The sequence below is a fragment of the Vidua chalybeata genome, chromosome 18 (assembly GCF_026979565.1).
Source record: "Vidua chalybeata isolate OUT-0048 chromosome 18, bVidCha1 merged haplotype, whole genome shotgun sequence".
Taxonomy (NCBI): domain Eukaryota; kingdom Metazoa; phylum Chordata; class Aves; order Passeriformes; family Viduidae; genus Vidua; species Vidua chalybeata.
The window spans coordinates 3,296,358-3,314,288 of NC_071547.1; the positions used below are offsets into that span (position 1 = coordinate 3,296,358).

At 50.4% G+C, this 17,931-nt stretch overlaps 1 protein-coding gene across 2 annotated transcripts; it reads left to right on the forward strand.

Moving 5' to 3' along the window:
* The first annotated feature begins 31 nt into the window (after positions 1-31).
* On the forward strand, positions 32-17,805 carry CFAP251 (cilia and flagella associated protein 251). Of its 2 annotated transcripts, XM_053959793.1 has the most exons (23): positions 32-805; positions 1,294-1,513; positions 1,685-1,769; positions 1,929-2,032; positions 2,176-2,316; positions 2,506-2,615; positions 3,068-3,176; positions 3,610-3,690; positions 3,995-4,072; positions 4,523-4,567; positions 4,893-5,110; positions 5,597-5,770; positions 7,563-7,810; positions 7,903-8,051; positions 8,541-8,714; positions 8,989-9,173; positions 9,644-9,758; positions 9,943-10,106; positions 12,345-12,435; positions 12,637-12,780; positions 14,832-15,060; positions 16,231-16,332; positions 17,188-17,805. In XM_053959793.1, the coding sequence occupies exons 2-23, from the start codon at positions 1,463-1,465 to the stop codon at positions 17,313-17,315; spliced, it is 2,925 nt and encodes a 974-aa protein (XP_053815768.1). In that variant the 5' UTR covers positions 32-805; positions 1,294-1,462; the 3' UTR covers positions 17,316-17,805. The 2 variants fall into 2 exon arrangements, with proteins under 2 accessions (XP_053815768.1, XP_053815769.1); XM_053959794.1 differs by lacking the exons at positions 16,231-16,332; positions 17,188-17,805 and having other exon boundaries at positions 12,615-12,780; positions 14,832-14,919.
* The last annotated feature ends 126 nt before the right edge of the window (positions 17,806-17,931 follow it).

The following is a 17,931-nucleotide window of genomic DNA, read 5'->3' on the forward strand; positions in this document are numbered from 1 at the left end:
TCTCCTTTCCGCTCGCAGCAGGGTGTGAGGCTCTTTCTGGGCAGAAAGAAAAACAAATTAAGTTTAGAAATTGTTATTATTTGAGCTTAACAGCAAGCCTGAGGTCAACAGCTGGGAGCGTTTGGAGCTGATTATCTGCAGAGCTGAAGTGAGAGCCTGGAGTGAGCCCTGGGAGTGGGTTCCCTGTGCAAGTGCCATCCTGGCAGAGAGCTGGGGACTGTGGGGGACTGGCAGGGCTTGGGGGATGATTTTTCTTGGTTTGACTCCACTTGTCCTGCTCAGGGAAGCCACTGGAGCAGAGCTGCCTGCAACTCCTTGTGGGGGGCATCGGGTAAAGATCCCTCATCCCATTCCTCGGGCAGGGTGAGGGTTCGGTCCCGAATGGCTCCAGTGATCCCAAGAGGGGCCTTGTCACAGCCATGAGCGGGATTTAGGCTTGGGCAGGCTGAAGGGCTGAATGTTCCCTCCTCTGGCTCCCTGCTTTGGGCATGGGGGCAGCGCTGCCTCTTCCTGGCAGGCGGTGGGTACGAGGAAGTTTCCCCCTCTCCCGGCGTTTCCCGGTGCAGCCGGTGAGGATGAGGAGGTTCTCTCCTCTCTCCCGGCGTTTCCCGGTGCAGTCGGTGAGGATGAGGAGGTTCTCTCCTCTCTCCCGGCGTTTCCCGGTGCAGTCGGTGAGGATGAGGAGGTTCTCTCCTCTCTCCCGGCGTTTCCCGGTGCAGCCGGTGGCGCAGCCGGTGCTGCCGGTGCAGCCGTTGCCTGGGAACGGCGGTCGCAGAGGCAGAGAGACGCGGGGATCGCTGTGTCGGTGAGCGGGGGGGGGTCCTCGGGAGGGTCTCCGGGGGATTCCCTCGGGACAGCAGGAGGCACCGAAGCCTGGAGGAGTCTTGGGAACGGTTCCGTGTGAGCGCGGTGAGACCCGGCGACCCCGGCCGCTCCCGAGCTCCCGTCCCGCCTGCCGAGGCCCGGGGAGGGCTTTTCCCAGGGCCTTTCCCCTCCCGTGAAAGTTTTCTGTGCACAAGGTTTCGGTGTTGGCTCAAATCCAGACCCGTGAAGCCGGAGTGAAGCAGCTGCCGCCCAGGAGCAGCTCTGTGCTCACAGGGACTGTGACAAAACCCCATCCGAAAGGGAAATTTCCGTGCCCGGCGCGGTGTGCGGGCAGCCAAGGGAGGGAGCCTGCGCTCAGCTGGAATAACCGCTGTACTGGGCTTCTTTGTGCTCAGTGTGGGAGCTGAGAAGTGGCTCTGGGACCCATTTCACAGCTTCACAGGTTCCCTTTTCTCCTGCTGTGACCAGGTTGTTGTGTAGCAAAATCTGGGAGAGTGTGTGTGGGGAAGTATTTCAGAGCATCTCCACACCCCAGCTCCCTGGGAGGAGGGAAAAGGTGTGGATGGATGGTCCATGTGAAGTTACACTGGAGTGACCCACTGAGCAAAGAGCAGCACTAAGCAGTGAGCCCAGGCAGATGTCCCAGGACAGACAGACAACTCTGGAGACAGATGTGCAGCCTGAGGAGGTGAGGACAGCACCATGAAAAGTTTGAGACAGGGTCTGGGGCAGATCCCAGTAGAAACAGAGCCCTTGGGATCTGAGACCTGCTGGGGTTCATTCCCAGTAGCCACAAGGCAGTTCCCGTCCAGACCAACCCAGGAGCCAGCATTCACCAAAACCTCTCTTCCTTTTCAAGGATGCCCTTGCAGCTGCCAGGGAGAAGAAAGGAGCACCAGAGGATAATGAAGAGTCACCATTGTGTCCCCGGTCGTCTCCTTTAGGTATGGGGATCTCAGACACCCTGCCCAGCACCTGGGCTGGGAGCCAGGGCACCCTGGGGGAAGGCACTGCTGGGACATCATGTCTGGAGGGTGCTGGACCCCCTGAACCACCCCCAGGACTGTCTGAGTCCAAGGGAGCCATCTCCAGCCCTCTCTCAGGCTACAGGGAGAAGCACACACATAAAGGCTCTGCCAGCATGGTGTGGGCAGCCACGCCGGGGATGCTGTTCCGAAAGAACAGGGACAGCAGCCTGCACCCCCTTGTGAGTACCAATGGGCACAGTGCCACCAGGGTGGTCCACATGGCACCTGGCACTCCTGCCCTGCTCTCTTCCATCACCCCACAGACCTTGTGTGCCTTTTTTGTCCTGGCTGCTGAGAGCCAGGAGCTGTCTCTTCCCTGCAGGACCTGTCCTGGGTGTTTGGCTACAACAGCAGCCTGGCTGTGCACAGCCTGATGGATGGGGAGGACCGGGTGCTCCTGTACATCTCCTCCCACACAGTGGTCATCCACGATATCCTGCAGAACAGGCAGTTCCACCTGCAGGTCTGGCACAGCTGAGCATCTCCCTCCTCCTCCCCCCCTTCTCCTGAACCCCCTCCCTCCATCTCTTTCTGGTGCCCTGTGCTCAGGGGTCACCTATAACCAAACCCAGGAGCAGCCCATACAAAAGGTATGAACAGAACAGCCCCAGGTTTGCAGCCTCCAAGGCACTTTGCTGCTTCCCTCCCCCAGGGCCACACAAATGTCATCTCCTGCCTGTGTGTGAGTGAAGACAAACGCTGGGTTGCGACTGCCGACCGAGGGCCAGATGCTCTGATCATCGTGTGGGACTCCTACTCTGGGTAAGCTCCCAGGAATCTCCTCTTTTGGAAAGCCCCTGTGTCCAGTAAATCACTCAGGACCAACTCCAGTCTCAGCTGAGAGTAAAATGGGAGAACACAGGGATAGACTAAAAAGCAGCAAAGGAACCAAAACCAAACCAAGTCCTTCATAGTCCTTGTATCACCCACACTCATGGGACACTGAGACAGGGCAGAGCTCCCCCAGACTAAGTACATCACATCTCTATGCTGTAGGATCTTCAAAGACCCCTGGTGAGTTGTTTCCCAGTGCCATTTACTTGGGAGGAAGGGATGGAGGGGACACTGAGCACTAGCCTGTGGAAGCACCAGTGTTTGCAGCCTCCCTCCCTCCATCCCTTCTTCCATGAAGACCAGGGTGGGTGGGTTGTTGCCAAGTGACTGCCTTGAACCCCCTGTGCTGCCAGGAGCACCCATGGATCTCTGCTCCGTAGGGTACCCGTGCGCACCATCTTCGAGAGTCATTCAGAGGACGGGGTCTGTGCCATTGCCATTTCCCAGGATGCCAAGTATTTGGTGACCATTAGTGCTGCTCCTGTGCAGGTGAAGAGAATATCTCCTCTTTCATAGCTTTGCAGGATAGAGACCTGGAAGTTTTTGCAGTGCAGCACAGGGGAGGTGGGAATTCAGATGGGGAGAACAGGAGGGAAGGGGAGCGGGTTTGCAGAGTGATGCTTTGTTTTTGCTGAGCCATTAGAAGACAGACCTGGATTTCATTAAAGTGAATGCTGCAGAGTTGAGAAAATGGATCTTAATTTGGGATAAAAGCTTCTGACTTCATCACTTCAATCTAAGCAATTTCTAGCATTATTTCCTGAAATTAAGCTTTCTGCTGCCAGGCTGTGCTGGGTTTTAGCCTGCTCCAGTCTTTTAGGCCACACCATCCCCTGCAGTAGGGAATGGGATTCACCTGGCTTCCAAACCTCCCAGAGAGCCATGGGAGTGTTCCTTGGATTTTTCTCCCTTTCTCTTTCAGAAAGTTTGTGTTTGGAAATGGACTTTGCCCACAGAGAAACCCATATGCAGCACAGAGCTGAAGCCTGAGTTTGGGTATCAGGTGAGTGACCATGGCCAAGGGTGGCAGAGGGGATGGGCTGGACTGGGCAGCCCCATCCTCACCTGCTCCCCCTGGTACCTCCATGGGAGGCAGGATCACACCCCACCTCTGGGGAATCCTGATGCAGCAGAGCATCCCAAGGGGTCATCCCTGTTCCTCTAATGCCTGACAGGCATGGGGTGTCCTCTGATTCCAGTTCAGTGCAGCTGGTGAGGTGGTTTTGGATAAAAGCAGTGGTTTTGGATGGAAGCATAAGCAGAAGGCATTGCTCAGCTTGGTGCTAATGCAAGTCTTTGAATTTCAGGATTATGTAATTTTTAACCCTCAGAATCCCCATGAGTTTGTCAGCAACAGCAAAACCCAGGTGATATTTTACCTGTGGGTAAGTAGGGACATGGGAAGTCATGGTGCCAGAAAGGAGATGGCAGGGGGGGCTCAGGGGCTGGGTGTCTGTCCACAACTGGGGTCACTCTGCAGATCTGTCCCTTCCCTGCTCCCTGCTCTTGCCAGATCCCAAAGTGGTCTGGGACAGAGTATCACACTCCCTCCACTCCCACACTGGTCAGGTCCAGCTGTGGCAGGGATGCTCTTCACCTCTCCCACTCCTGCTTTCCCATGGACCTTGTGCCATTCAGCAGCTTTTGGAAAGAAGCAGGTGGAAGGAGAGGATGTTTTGTGCTCTCTGGAAGAGCTTGGAGCCTTTCTGCCCCCGGAGCCCTGCTTTGGTCACCACAGTGTGGGGCCAGTGCCCAGATGGTGGGGAGGGCCATGCTGGCACTGCAGAGCTCGATTCCAAAATCCCTGTCCTGGATGTTTTCTCTGCTTTCCCCAGGATGATTCTGGTTTGCAGTACGGGGCACCATTCCTGAGCAAGCAGGTGAGCACAGCAGGGAGGGACCACAGCATGTCACCCTCTTGGCTTTCCTGCTGGCAGCAGCACTGTCCCTCCCCATCCCCTTAAGCAAAACCAGTGGCCATGGCCTCACCCTGTCCCTCTCAGACAGGGACAAGCCAGATTTGCCCAAGCTGAGCTCAAGCAGGGCTCTCTCTCCAAAGTGCCCCACTGCATTTTCTCCTGGGGCTCTTGTCTCTTGTCCTGCTGTGGGACAGGAAAGGAATGCCATGAGGGAATGCCAATCTCTGTTTGAGGAGGGCAGAGCCAGCTCTGGGATGAAAACACAGCCTGGCTGCTGTCTCCACAGACCTTCAAGTGCCTGGTGGGACGGTTCAGCCAGTCAGTTTTCCATGTTAACAACACCCAAGCTCTGACGGGCACCTCGGCCGGGAAGCTGGTGGTGTGGGACATGGACAATCCCCGCACTCTCCCCGAAGAACTGCTGGCCAAACCCCACGGAGTAACAGCCGCCAAGGTGGTGTCACTGCAGAAGGAGAGTCTTACTGTCCTGAAAGTGTTGGAGAGGTAACAGGGCAGCCCTTTTCAGTAGTTGTAGGTACAGTCCTCAGGTACCTCAGCTGTAGGAGTGGCAGAGATAATATTGGAGTTTTAAGTCACTTGGCAGCATGGTCACTCATGCAGGTTTATGAGTAGTTTTCAGCAATGGATTTGTCTGGGGGTGGAAATGAAGTTGAAAAGTCGTGGTGATGCGATGCCAGGTCTCCTGGAGTTGCTCTGACAGTGGCTCGGCCTCCTGGCCGCTACCGGCAGAGGGAGCAGACAGCCACCAAACGCCGCGACAGCCTTGGGGACACGGCAGGGACACGGCAGGGTCACAGCAGAACCTGTTTTCTGCACAACCCTGGCTTTCTCTTGCACATCTGTGCAGGGCTGTGCTCGTGTGCTTGTGCAGAGAAATGCGGAAGATATTTGCTTCCACCCAAGGATGCTCTCCAAGAAATATTTGGGAGCTGTCAGTCAGTGTGATTAATAACTTTCCTTTCCCTGCAGCTGTATAGCCACAGGTGATGTGAAAGGGCAGGTTAAATTCTACGATGGGCAGCTGCGGCTCCTCACCATCTACAGCCACGACAAAGTGGGTCCCATCCGATCCATCTCCTTCTCCCCAATCCTTCGTGATCCTCCCAGTGCCTTCCCAGGCAGCAGCCAGCCTTTTCTCACCAGGTGAGTGTCACTTTACCAACCCAGGTCTTCTCCTGTGTCTGCCTTGCAGCTGAAAGCTGGGGAGGTGCTCAGTGAGAGCTGCTCCATGAGCTTCTGCCTGGTCTGGAGCAGGATTCAGCCCTGTGCCCAGGCTCCTGGCAGGAGTGAGAGGGAGTGTGGGTGTGTTCTAGCACATCAGACTCTGAGCTCCAGGTGATGCCTTAGTGCAGACACAGCGTTAGTGCAGGCACAGTGATGATCAGTTTCTCTGTCACGTACCTGGCACACCAGGCAGTGCTAATGCTGAGCCTCCAGAGCTCACTGGGCCCCTTAATCCCCCCTTAAACCCTCCCCAGGCATGGCTGTATCCAGTTGGATTTTATCATGGCTTGGCAAGCTAATTGGGGCTGTGGCACCAGGACAGGGTTGTACCACGCTGTCACCAGCCCCTCTGTGTCCCTCTGCGTGACGTAGCTGTGCCTGAGGATTTACAGGGAGTCTGCAGGCCACATGAAGCTGTTGGGTGGCTCCATCCAGCCTGCAAGCCACATGTCTGTCACCCCTGTTAAGGCTTTCCTGGCAATGTCTGTTCTTAGCCACGCATGTTTTCCAAAGAGCCATATGGGACAGATTCTTCTCCAGCCTGGAGCAGTGTCCTGGAGGATGGTTTGGTTTCCCAAAGGGAAAGGGAAGGCTTGAGCTCATCCCCAGAGGCTGGTGGGATTAGGAATGGCTGGAGAGCCCAGCTAAGGCACGCAAGGGGTCCAGGCACGCAGAGTCCATCAGTGCCTGGGCCAGATGTGCATAAACTGGTGGCTGTGATGGAACAGCTGGCCAAGAGGCTGTGCTTCCCCACTTGTCTGTCTGTGCAGCTCCCAGACTCAGCCTGGAGAAGGCTCCAAGGAGACCTTATAGCACCTTCCAGTGCCTCAAGGGCTCCAAAACAGCTGGAGAGAGACTTTGGACAAGGGTAGGAAGTGACAAGACAAGGGGAAAATGGCTTAAAATTGACAGAGGGCAGGGTTAGATGGGATATAAGAAGAAATTCCTCACTGTGAGGGTGGTGATGTCCTGGCACAGCTTGCCCAGAAAAGCAGTGGATGCTCCATGCCTGGAATTGTTCAAGGCCAGGCTGGATGGTGCTTGGAGTAACCTGGTCTAGTGAAAGATGTTGAAACAAGATGATCTTTAAGGTCCCTTCCTACTCAAACCACTCTGGGATTTCTGTGTGATCCTCTCTTGTCCCTTTTACTGGGTCCAGACTCTCAATCAGGCAGACTGAAACTGTACGTATTTGTGCTGTGATATGAATAATTATCCTGCTGTCTGCATCATCAGTCACACAGTGAAACCTCTCTGCTGTGCTGCTCAGCATGGCCAAGTGAGCAGACAGGGACTGAAACTGCCCTCTGACCTTGGCCATGGCAGCAGGGTCAGTGCGGAGCCACTGACAATGGTGGCGTGGAGACATGTGAAAAGGCCATTCAGAGTATCTCCAATTGCTCATTTGTCCATCTCACACACCAGTGACTTGCAAATGGCAGGAGCTCCCCAGATATCATTCATCTTCTGGCTTGCCCAGCCAGGTAGAAAATAGAACTGGTTCCAGTGTCTTCCCATGGCCATTTCCCAGGTCAGGAATACAAAGTGTCACTTGCCTTCCAGGTCAAGGAGCGTTTCCATACTGTGTATCACAAAATATAAGTGATTGTCCAACTAACTTGCCAAAAAGAGACTGATGTGTAATATAGCTTGCAGGGACATGAGCCAGTTGGTCTGATTCATGGAATTCTGTTTCTCTCACGCTAAACAGGAACTTTATCCTTTCAACCTCTGATGCAACCATGTTCCATGTTGCAACAGACAGCACAAACTTTGAAAGAATCATGACAGAGGCAAAGAAAGCTGTGAATGCCATTGCCTGCCACCCTCAGGAACCATTCGTGGCTGTGGGGAGTCACTGTGGGCTGCTGAAGGTGTGGGAATACAAGCAGACCCAGTACCTCGTTAGCAGGATATTCACTGAGGCTGGCATCCAGTGCTTATCCTATGATCCTGAAGGTATCCCAGCCCTGTGACCTCTCCATGTGCCAAGCACTGGCCTCCCTGGGAGGAGTGCTGGTGTCATGAGAGGTTTCTGGTCTGCTTTCCAGGTCATTTTCTGGCCGCTGGTTTTACTGATGGAAGCGTTTACATCCTTGATGCAATTTCCCTTCAGTCCATCTGCAAGGAATTCCAGTTCTCGCAAGGTCCCGTGACTCACATCAGCTTCTCTCACGATTCCAAGTACCTCGCAACCGCTGTAAGCTTGTTTTTTCCGCTCGGTGATTTACATGCGCTGCTCGCGGGGCAGCTTTGGGAGGGACTGGGAACTGCCGGCCATCCTGTGAGGCACAGAGCGAGCAGGGCAAAGGGCCGTCCCTCCCCGGGGCTTGGTGACTCTGAAATGCAGGGCGAGCAGGGCAGAGGGCTGTTCCTCCCCTGGGGCTTCCTGACTCCGAAATGCTTTTCCTGCTTTGAAGAGTCACTCTGTAAAAACGTCATCAGTCAGCAGTGCCCAGTCCCTAACTTTAGTGACAAATCTCAGCTCTGCATCCATCTGAAGAAGGGGCTGGAGCAGGGATTTCCTCCTGGCTGGTGCTCTGGGAGGGGGCTGCTCCCTCAATCCCATGTCTCGCTGTACAATTTTTGAGGGAGCATTGAAGCAGTTTGGCTCAGAGTTTGTAACAACTGGTGATGATCTGTACAAAGAAAAAGATTTCCCTCACTGAGCTTTGTGCTGTTGTTGCAGGATGAGAATTATTCAGTGACTGTTTACAAGAGAGTCCTGCAAAATGGGAGCAGATGCTGGGAACATCTGGCAGGGCTGGACTCCCACTACAAACCCATCCGGAGCATCCTCTTTGGGGTCCACTCAGACAGCAACAAGCCCAGGCTCCTGAGCCTCGGGGAGGACCGGCAGCTGGTGGGTTGATGCAAAAGTTTAAAGGACAGTGAAGCTTTGTGGTTAAAGGTGTGGGGCTGGACAAGGCCATCAAAGGAGGCTCCATGTTTGGTTCCATGGCTCCCAACCCTCTCCCCACCAGCTCCATTACTGGGGGTTGTTTCTTAGCCTGGTCTTGGTGCTGAGGCTCTCCTATTGTGGCTTCTCCAGGAGATGCAAATCCAGCGAATCCACAAGGTCATGGGTGCAAGGCAGACCACAGGGGAGTTGCTGTGTTTCCTTGTCTTCCCTCCAGGTTGAATATGACCTGAACAGCAGCATTAAGGACCACTTGGTGGTCACACACAGGGACAGGCTGGAGCAGGTTGCGGTGCCCCTGTGCTTGACCTGGTACCCACAGCTCAGCACTGAGTCCTTTTTCCTCACTGCCAACAACTGCTACAAAATGAAGCTCTACAACACAACGACCAAAATGTGCAGGTAGAGGATTGATTCGGGCCTGCCATTGCCTGGGAGCCTCCTCCTGACCCTGTGTTCTCCTTGGTCTAATGACCACCATACTCCCACTCATGAGCATGTGATTTTCCATCTGTGATGCAGATCTTGGGATGGTTCTAGAGCCCTCAGGTCACTCCATTCTTATGTCCACTCTGCTGTTCACTAATGTGTTGTGGCTGCAGGTGGATCTTGGTCTACTGACTATGTTGGACCTGAGATGTAGCAGTTAGACATCAGATAAAGAGATTGGAGTCCACATGAGCAAAGCACAATAATCCCTGAGCACTAAATTAATTTCTGAGCCCCAGCCGGGGACCCTGTCCTATCCTGTTCTCTCAGCCAGTAGCACAAAGCCTCTGCACACCTCCCCTATCTACCCATCGTTCCACACAACAGCTGTTCAAAAGTGTTTTGGGTGGCCTAGAGTGGATAAATACATTGTTTGCCTTTAGAAAGACCCTTTTGGGACCAACCTATGGCTCCCCCTTGGAGAAGATACAAATCCTCCCTAGGACAAGCTCTGCGGACCCCCAGCAACACTACCTGGTGTACATTACAAAGGACAAGGTATGGAGCCCCACCTGCCCAGCTGTACAAGAGCCCCCACTTGCAGAGCTGGTGGGCCCTTGGGAATTTCCTTGAAGATAAAATCACGTGTCCTGCCTGAAAGCTGAGCAAGCTCCTGGGGAAGAGGATGTGGCACAGCCCCAGTGGGACCTCCAGCCCTCCCAGACTCCCTCTTCCCTTACAGGTGGGCTTGCAGATGCTGCCTGTCGATGGCAACCCCCACAAGTCCTCAGCCTTCATTTGCCACCCGGATGGTGCCTCTGACTTGGCCATCTCCCACGATGGGCGTTACATCTTTACAGCCGGGGGGAAGGAGCGCACTTTTATGAAATGGAAGGTCAACCTACAGTGAGTTATGGCAGGAAAGGGAATCTTGTTACTGCTTTCCACAGCTGCTTGGTTGACCCATTGGGCCCCAAGCAGCTATGTGGGGTGGCAGCTGAAACAGGAGGGACATATTTTAGGGGGTCTTGGTCCCCTCACTGTGATGTAGGAGGGAATAAGCCAGCAACCCTCACAGGGGTGGCCATAGTGCTTGAACAATACTCCAGTCTGGGAAACAGTGCCCAAATGGTAAGAAGCTGGGCAGAGGATTTTCTGATACTTCTAAGGGCCTGGCCAGTGCAATGGGAGATTGTCAGGGTTAGGCAGGGACCAGAGGAGCAGCAGCATTGGCTGCAGGAGGAGCACACAGGGCAGCTGCTGATACAAAAGTGTCTGCTCTCCAAATGGAATAGGAATTTGCTGGGAAAGCCCCCTGTTTGAAGACTGGATTTAGGACAAGCCACCTTAATCCTATAAAGCTTTGCTTACATGAATAAATGGCCTGCAATAAATGGGGTGGTTGAAGAGTGGAGGCTGCTTTAACAAAGAAGGATCTCCAGGCTCTGGCCCAAAACATCAGCAATGAATCCTGCCAGATTTCTTACACTGTCCTCTGCAGGCTTCCCTCTGCCAGATCCCTTGGGCAGTGCTGCCAGATGTACTCCCACATGACAGGAGGGTAAAACAGCAAAGGCAGGATAGATATTTTGGTTTCTTGGCATGTCAAGGGCCAAAGCTGCTCAATGCAATACATGTCTGGGGCACAGGCTCTCCCCTCATGGCTGCCCAGTAGATACATTTGTACATAGAAATGGAACAAGGCAGCTGTGAATGGCATGAAAACTGCCAGGCCACCATGGAACCACTTCACGCTTCAGGGACTGGGAAGGGAACTTAGTCCATGGCAGAGTTAGGATAGTGTGGCATGGTCTCCCTCAATCTGTGCTGTTTTTTTTGTTTTTTTTTTTTTTTTTTAATCCTGCACAACACCCTCCTAGCACAGAGTACTTTGTCTCCTGGTTTCTGGGAAATAACTCCATGGCTTTTAGCCCTTGCTCCTATGTTTGCCATTTGGTGCGCACCTGGGAAACACAACTGCCCCTCACCTTCCTAGGACCATGTGGTTAAGACACACACTGGTCCTGCAAGGAACACATTTTGCAGGTACCATTTGCCCTGAGGAAAGCCCAAGGAGTGCCAAGCCAGCTCACCTTCATGTGCCAGAACAAAGGAAACTTGGGTTGGAAAGCAATGGGTTTATTTATTTTCTTTTCCACTTTGTGTGGCTTAAACAGTCGGGGGTCAGGATAAGCGACATAAGGCAATAGAATATAAATGATCCTTCTTTATAATGGTTGGCCAGAGTCCAGGCAACATTGAATTTCTATGTAATTTGTTTTTGGAGTGAAGTTTTTGATGAGCTAATTATCATTTTATTGCTGCTTCTGGCATCTTGTGAATCTCCACTGTGTTTAATACCCAAATAACTTAATTATGAAAAAAGCATGAAGCTTGCAAAAAAACCCCAGTGGAAGCAGCACTAACGGGGTGTGTGTGAAAGCTGCAGCCTGGCTGCCAGGCGTGGGGTATTATGTGGCAGTGCTATGCCATGATTGCACTTCCAGGCTTGGTTTCTTTTTACATCTGCACAAGCCAAAGGGATTCTTTTGGCTCCAACTGCCTATGAAATTGAAACAAAGAGGTGGCTACTCAGGCACTTTCAGTTTAATGCAAACTGCACCTGCAACTCCGTCGCCCGCCACGGCGGAGGAAGTCGGGTAATGGATTGCACTGAGTTACTGGGGAAAAATGTGTTGGATCAAGGAACAGGGAGTTGTGTGGTTTATTGCAAACACCAAGCCCCAGCTTTCTCTGCATGTTCAAAATGCTGATCTAGCTAATTCATCTCCCTCAATGTCTCTATAAGGAAGCAGAAAAGCCAAATGCCAGACACCAAGTTCAAGTCCATGGAAAAGCTCCTGGCTCCCAGCCCTGTACTCATTCCACTAAACAAGAGGACCATTCAGTAATAATTAATTCCCACACTGTGCTATTGTATGTAAAACCTGGGTATGAAATATGCTGTAGAAGTGCAGCTGATGATAAAATAGCACAAGGTTCAAGGCAGTGCTTTTCTTTCCTGAATTCTGAGGCCCAGGGATTTTATTTATTGAAAGTGTCTGTGAACAACGCCTAGAAAAGGAACCATGAAAGCTCTCCTCACATGAACCCTTCCTGTACCTTTTCTTCACTTTCTGCCAGTGTCTTGGATGCTGCTGCTTTCCTGGGTGGGGAGGACTTGATCCCATTTTACAACCTCCTGGATGGCGGCAGAGAAGGCAAATTCTTCAGGGTAATTATCTCACTGTGAACGCTGTCTGACCACATCTGGTTGGTCTTTAATTTATACAGGCCTGACATTTCTTTATGTTTTGTCCAGCTAGCCCTTAACAGCAATCTCATTGATATGGCTGTTAGTAAACCCTAAAAGGAGCTTTATCTTCTGTGCCTGTTGGTAACTGAAATTTGCAGTGTTTGTTTGAATCCCTGGCAGGAACTGGAGGACTATTTTTACTACGTACAGCTGTGCAGCCAAGGTATCAAAACACTGGAGACCAGACAGGTGTCAACACATATTCCCTTGGAGGAAATTCCTTCTGTAATGAGAGCAATAGGATTTTATCCATCAGAGGAAGAGGTTGGTCAGCTGTTTTTATTGTTGTTATTAAAAGAAGAAAGAGCAAGACTGATTGCACTTCCCAAGTGTTCTAAGGGCCAGATTCTGACCATTGCCATGCTAGATGGCTCTGGGATGTCAACGTATTTTTATCTGCTCTGCATCAATATAGTAGTGGCCACAATCTGGCAGAAAATTCCTTAAAAAGTTTCCTTGCTAGCAAGTTGGGCAACTGCAGAAGAAGGCTGAGCAAACCTGAAGCCTGACAGCTCAGAGTTGTTCAACAAGGCAACTTCAGGGTCAAAATTTTACAGCAGAGAGAACTGATTTAATAAGGGTGCTGCTTCTTCCCCTTTGTGTGGCTGTTTCTCCAAGGCAGTTTGTACTGTACACAAAGCTCATTTGTAATGTGTAACCTGGCATGACTGAATCCGAAGCAAGGAGATTTGAATAACGGCCTCTGAGCACCAGCTCCAGCCTGTCACCACAGGAGAGGCTCTCCCAGGGGAAGAGGTGCATCACTGCGCTCCCTCAGCCTTTCTGCGGGGGAGATTGTGTTCATCTCTTCCGTGGTACAGCAACCCACAGGCTGCTGAGGCACTGCTGTGAGTCTGTGCCACCCCATCTGCCCAGGAATGCTCTGCCAGAAGAGCCACCAGATGGGAGGCAGGACCGTTGCCACAGCCGCCACCAAACTGACTCACTTGGGAGCCCCCACAACCAGCAAGTGTTTGTCTGAGATGGGGCTGCTTTGCCCTGGTGTCAAGTTGAGGTGTTATCTCTTCATACTGTGTTAGATCTTTTCCTTGGGTTATTGCATTTTTGCCTCTTGGGGACACAGAGAACATATTCCATTGGGAAATGTCTCTGGAATAATAACTAATAATGCCCCACGCTTCCCCAAATTAAAATACAAACAGCATTTCAAGCATGGAAACAGAGGTGCTGAGCTGTTGTGAAACCAGGCAACCTACAATCAGTAATAAATCCAGAGAGAAGGTTCGGCTCTCTCTAGTGTTTTAATAAAAGAAAAGCAGGAGGGAGAAAAGGCAGCTTGGGCTGACTAGCAAAGCTTTTGGGAATTGGTGTTTTTCTTTTGTAGTTCAGTGGGGTTGATATAAAACCTAATCCCAGATCAGCCAGAGCCGAGCAAAAATGACTGTTCTTGCTTGGCATGACGCTTGCTACAGGAAAAATATAAGGCTGAGATTTCCCTCTTCCCTGGGCTTCATTCAGTGGAAAAACTTGTGACACAAGGACAAAGGCCCAAGGCTGAATGCAAAGTCCTCCCCAGGGAGATCTTGCATCAGCTTCCCTTCCCGGGGAGCAGCAGGCCTGGTACGTGTTGGCACGGGGAATTCTCCCGGCATCTCGCTGCTGCCCGTGTATCTCTGAGGGGCTGCAAGGACAATGAAGGCATGGAGCAGATGCTGCCTTTTGGACACACATCTGCACAGCTGCCAACTGGGCTGACTCACAGCACCAGATTTCAGGAAAACCACTGATATCCAGCACAGCCAGTGCTTGCCTGTTTGTCCGAGAGGAGCGTGAGGGACCCAGCAGTGCAAGGTGTCAGCCCCACCGAGCACATTTCGGATTTGGCTTGTACAGTGCCTGAACCGCCCTAAACACGGGGAAGATAAGATTTCTTATCCAGCCAGGGTGTGCAGCCTGGTTCTATTGGGACCCTCGTGTTTGTGCTTCCAGAGCAAGGAGGGAAGACGGTGCGTTTACTGGTTTGTGGTTTGCCTGCCCACTGTTCCAGAGTGGAGACACAGCTGTGCCCAAGGTGCCCGTAACAGCTGCAGGGTCACGGAGTCCCTGTCACAAGAGAGGAAATCCAAAATGACTGTGTGTGTGCAACCCCCATCTTTACTTGTTATTGTCATGTCAGCAGGTGTGTAACTGTTGGCCATTCCCATCCTCAGCTGCTGAGTGCAGCTTCCTCCTGGGATGTGGTCATGGCACCAACACATGCATGGTTCAGGGACGTTGGCCTTCATGGGATTGGAAACTGGCCCAATGATCTTCAAAATAAAATATGTAACAATCTGCCTTGTCTTGATCTTTAGATTGAAGAAATGATAAATGAAGTAAAATTCAGCAAGTATGCAGATACTGGAGAAGAGGTGACAAAAATCAATTTAGACGATTTTATCAAACTTTATATAAATCATCGACCTGCACTTGGCTTGTCAATGAAAACCATACAACGAGCATTTCAGGTTCTTGGTTATGATAACAAGAAGGGAGACAAAGTTATTGACAGAGGAGACTTCCTGTCACTGCTTCAGTGCAGAGGTGAGTTATTTTGTTTCTAATATCAGTTTTATGCTTGCTAGTTCTGCCTGCAATTTCAGAACTTTTTCCCTGCAGCAAGAAATTATCCTGGAATGAGAACCTGGTAACCAGGGCAGGCATGAGGAGCCACCTGCCTTCAGATTTTAAATTGAATAATCACATGTCTTGTCCCAGCTGTGCTTCTTTTACTGCTCTGGAAATCTCTGCTGGCCTGAGGTATCTCAGCTGTTAAATGATAAGTATGGATCTTGGCAAAATGTATCCTTCTCCCAGTGTGCCCTTATCCGAATTGCTGTTCTCTCTTCCAGTCACACAGGCTCTGGAAAAGTAGTATAAAACTGATAAAAGGGAGACAAGAAAGGAGGGATGAAATTGGTCCTGGGCTGCACCCAGTGTGAAAGACTGAAAAGATGGGATGATTTAGTTGAGCTGAATCAGGGAGAACACCATAAATGTGGGTGTTAATTTGCTTGTGGCCAGTGCTGTAGAGTGCTAATAACAAACTTCTATTGTCTTACTTCTGGTGTAAAAGTGTAGCCGAGCATTAAAACAGGTAAAGGGAAATGCTGGTATACTCAGTACATCACTTGGCAAGATTCCTTGCCACAAAGATCCTTGGAAACCACGGATTCAACCAGTGTGAGAAAGGTTAGCTATTTATACAGATGGTGTGAACATCCATAAATAGGTACATCAGATAGAACAGTTTCATAACAGATCTATAACCTCATGCTCCAGGGCATGAGCCAACCACTAACTGGGAACAAGTGCTATGTCCATGTTATTTCAAGATACTAAATCAAGACTTTTCTCCACCTTTCTCTTCCTCTGTATGAAAATGGCTACATGGACTATAGTCTGTGCCAGGAATTCTCCAGTGGGAATAGAAGCTCAAGCCCCTACTACTACAATGTTGCTTAAAGAGCTGTCTGCATCAGAATTTCTTCCTTTGATTGACATTTTTCCCCAAAATGCTATAGAGAAGACAACTTTCCTTAGGATCAACATTTTCCTGTGTTGGAATCGTGTGTTTCAGTTGGCAGTGTATATGTCCCTATCTCAGAGAAGCCAGATCTTCTTTTGAACTGTCCTGTTTAGTTTAATTTCAGTTGCTTTTGAGTTTTTGTGCTCTTCATAACCCACGGGCTGGTGGTGCTCTGTTTTGTATAGGGGAGCAGATGACAGAGGACGAGCTGGCTGAGTGTCTGACCACCCTGCTGGGCAGGAGACCCAGGAAAGAAGGATCTGAACTGGACACCTACGATCCCACAGGTACAGGATTAGCATTCCACACAGCACAGAAGCAGGATTGTTTCAATTCCCAAATGGAATAATTTAAATTTCAAACCCATTTACCCTGTTAGGCCAAGAGCTGTCAAAGCTGCTCAGATGGGATTGCAAAAATAGTCACAGAGCTACAGACTGTCCTTCATCCACGCAGCAATTGCATGGGTATATCTAAAAATAAATGGACAATGAACTATAACTGGGGCCTGACAAGATTACATTGCTGTTTATCTGCTGGCTGGAACTGAAATTAGAAACACACAGGGAAATCCCAGGGCTGGTTTCACCCAGGCCGCAGTGCCCATTGTAACAGAGCTGTCGGTAACGACCGCATTTGTCTGCAATTTATGTCCCAGTCCACACCAGTCTGGAACAGCAAATTATAGCACTGATTTGAGCCAAGAGGCTGAATTTAATTGCCCATTGTAATTGGAACTGCATTTTTGTACAATTCATGTCCCAGTCCCCACCAGTTTGGAACAGAATCTGTTTAGGGTCACTGGCAATGGGCCCCATGCAGCAAAGGTGCTGCTCCTGAAGGGAACTTTGAAATCCCTGGATCCCTCAGGATCCTAAATCACATCAAATCGACCACATGTTAAAATTGTCCCATGACTCCTCTGAGGCAGGGACCTGCTGCAAGGTGAGACACACAGATTTGGCAGGTTTAATTCCTGATATAAACACATGAAGTATCAAGCTAGTAAACCATCACTTTGTCACGATCCCTTCGTATATCTTTAAAAACATTTCATTCACTTATTGCTGCTTATAAATTTTACTGGAGAGCAATTTTGACATTGCTTCTGTGTGTCTTGTGATGTTGTTACTGCTCTCCAGGTGCAGCAGCTTTGACTGAAGAAGAAATTCCAGCAGAAATCACAGCAGAGATATTTGTTGCAGACATTCTTGGCTTACCTATTGCTGAACCAGAAAAAAAGAACAGAAGGAAAAAGAAGAATCTTTGATCTACAAAGGCTCAGAATCTAGCTACCACTAGATTTTCTGTTTATTCTTACTTTCCAGGATCCTCTCCTCAAGTATCTGCAAAACTTATGGCTTGTGTTTATTGCAAAGTAAAGGTCACGTAGTTGCATTTCAGTCAAACTCTAGAATTAAAGTCCCCAGTTTGGCCCATGCCACAAACCTGTAATTTCACACCTATATAGGGAAACACTGAATGGCTGGAAAAAATGAAGCAGGTGGCCACTCCATCCTTGGCTGGAACCTTCCAGCAAAGTCATTTCAGGTGGGTTTATGCCAGACGCAGTCTATTTTCATTACGTTAAGACAGTACTCATTTGTGAAACCTGACAGCAAAAGAGCAATGTAAGAGTATTGTATTGATTACATACATTGATAAATGCTTTGACAGGTTAGAATGGATTTGTAATTATAAATCAAATGGACCTCGGTAAAGAAATAAATGCTGTGGTATACATTAAAACCACGCTTCTCTTTTGGCCTTTAAACTGACTTTTTCTTTCTGAAAGTAGTGATTCCAATTAGCAGTGTAATACCAATGGGACGGCATCGCTCTGTGTGTGTATAAACAGCATAATGAGACTGATACAAGTTGCTGTA

Excerpts from the sequence above, each read along its gene's own strand:
- CFAP251 (XM_053959793.1), top strand. The coding sequence starts at position 1,463 with ATGTCCCAGGACAGACAGACAACTCTGGAGACAGATGTGCAGCCTGAG. Across the intron at positions 5,771-7,562 it reads AGCCAGCCTTTTCTCACCAG|GAACTTTATCCTTTCAACCT; the intron begins GTGAGTGTCACT and ends CACGCTAAACAG. Across the intron at positions 16,333-17,187 it reads GGACACCTACGATCCCACAG|GTGCAGCAGCTTTGACTGAA; the intron begins GTACAGGATTAG and ends ACTGCTCTCCAG.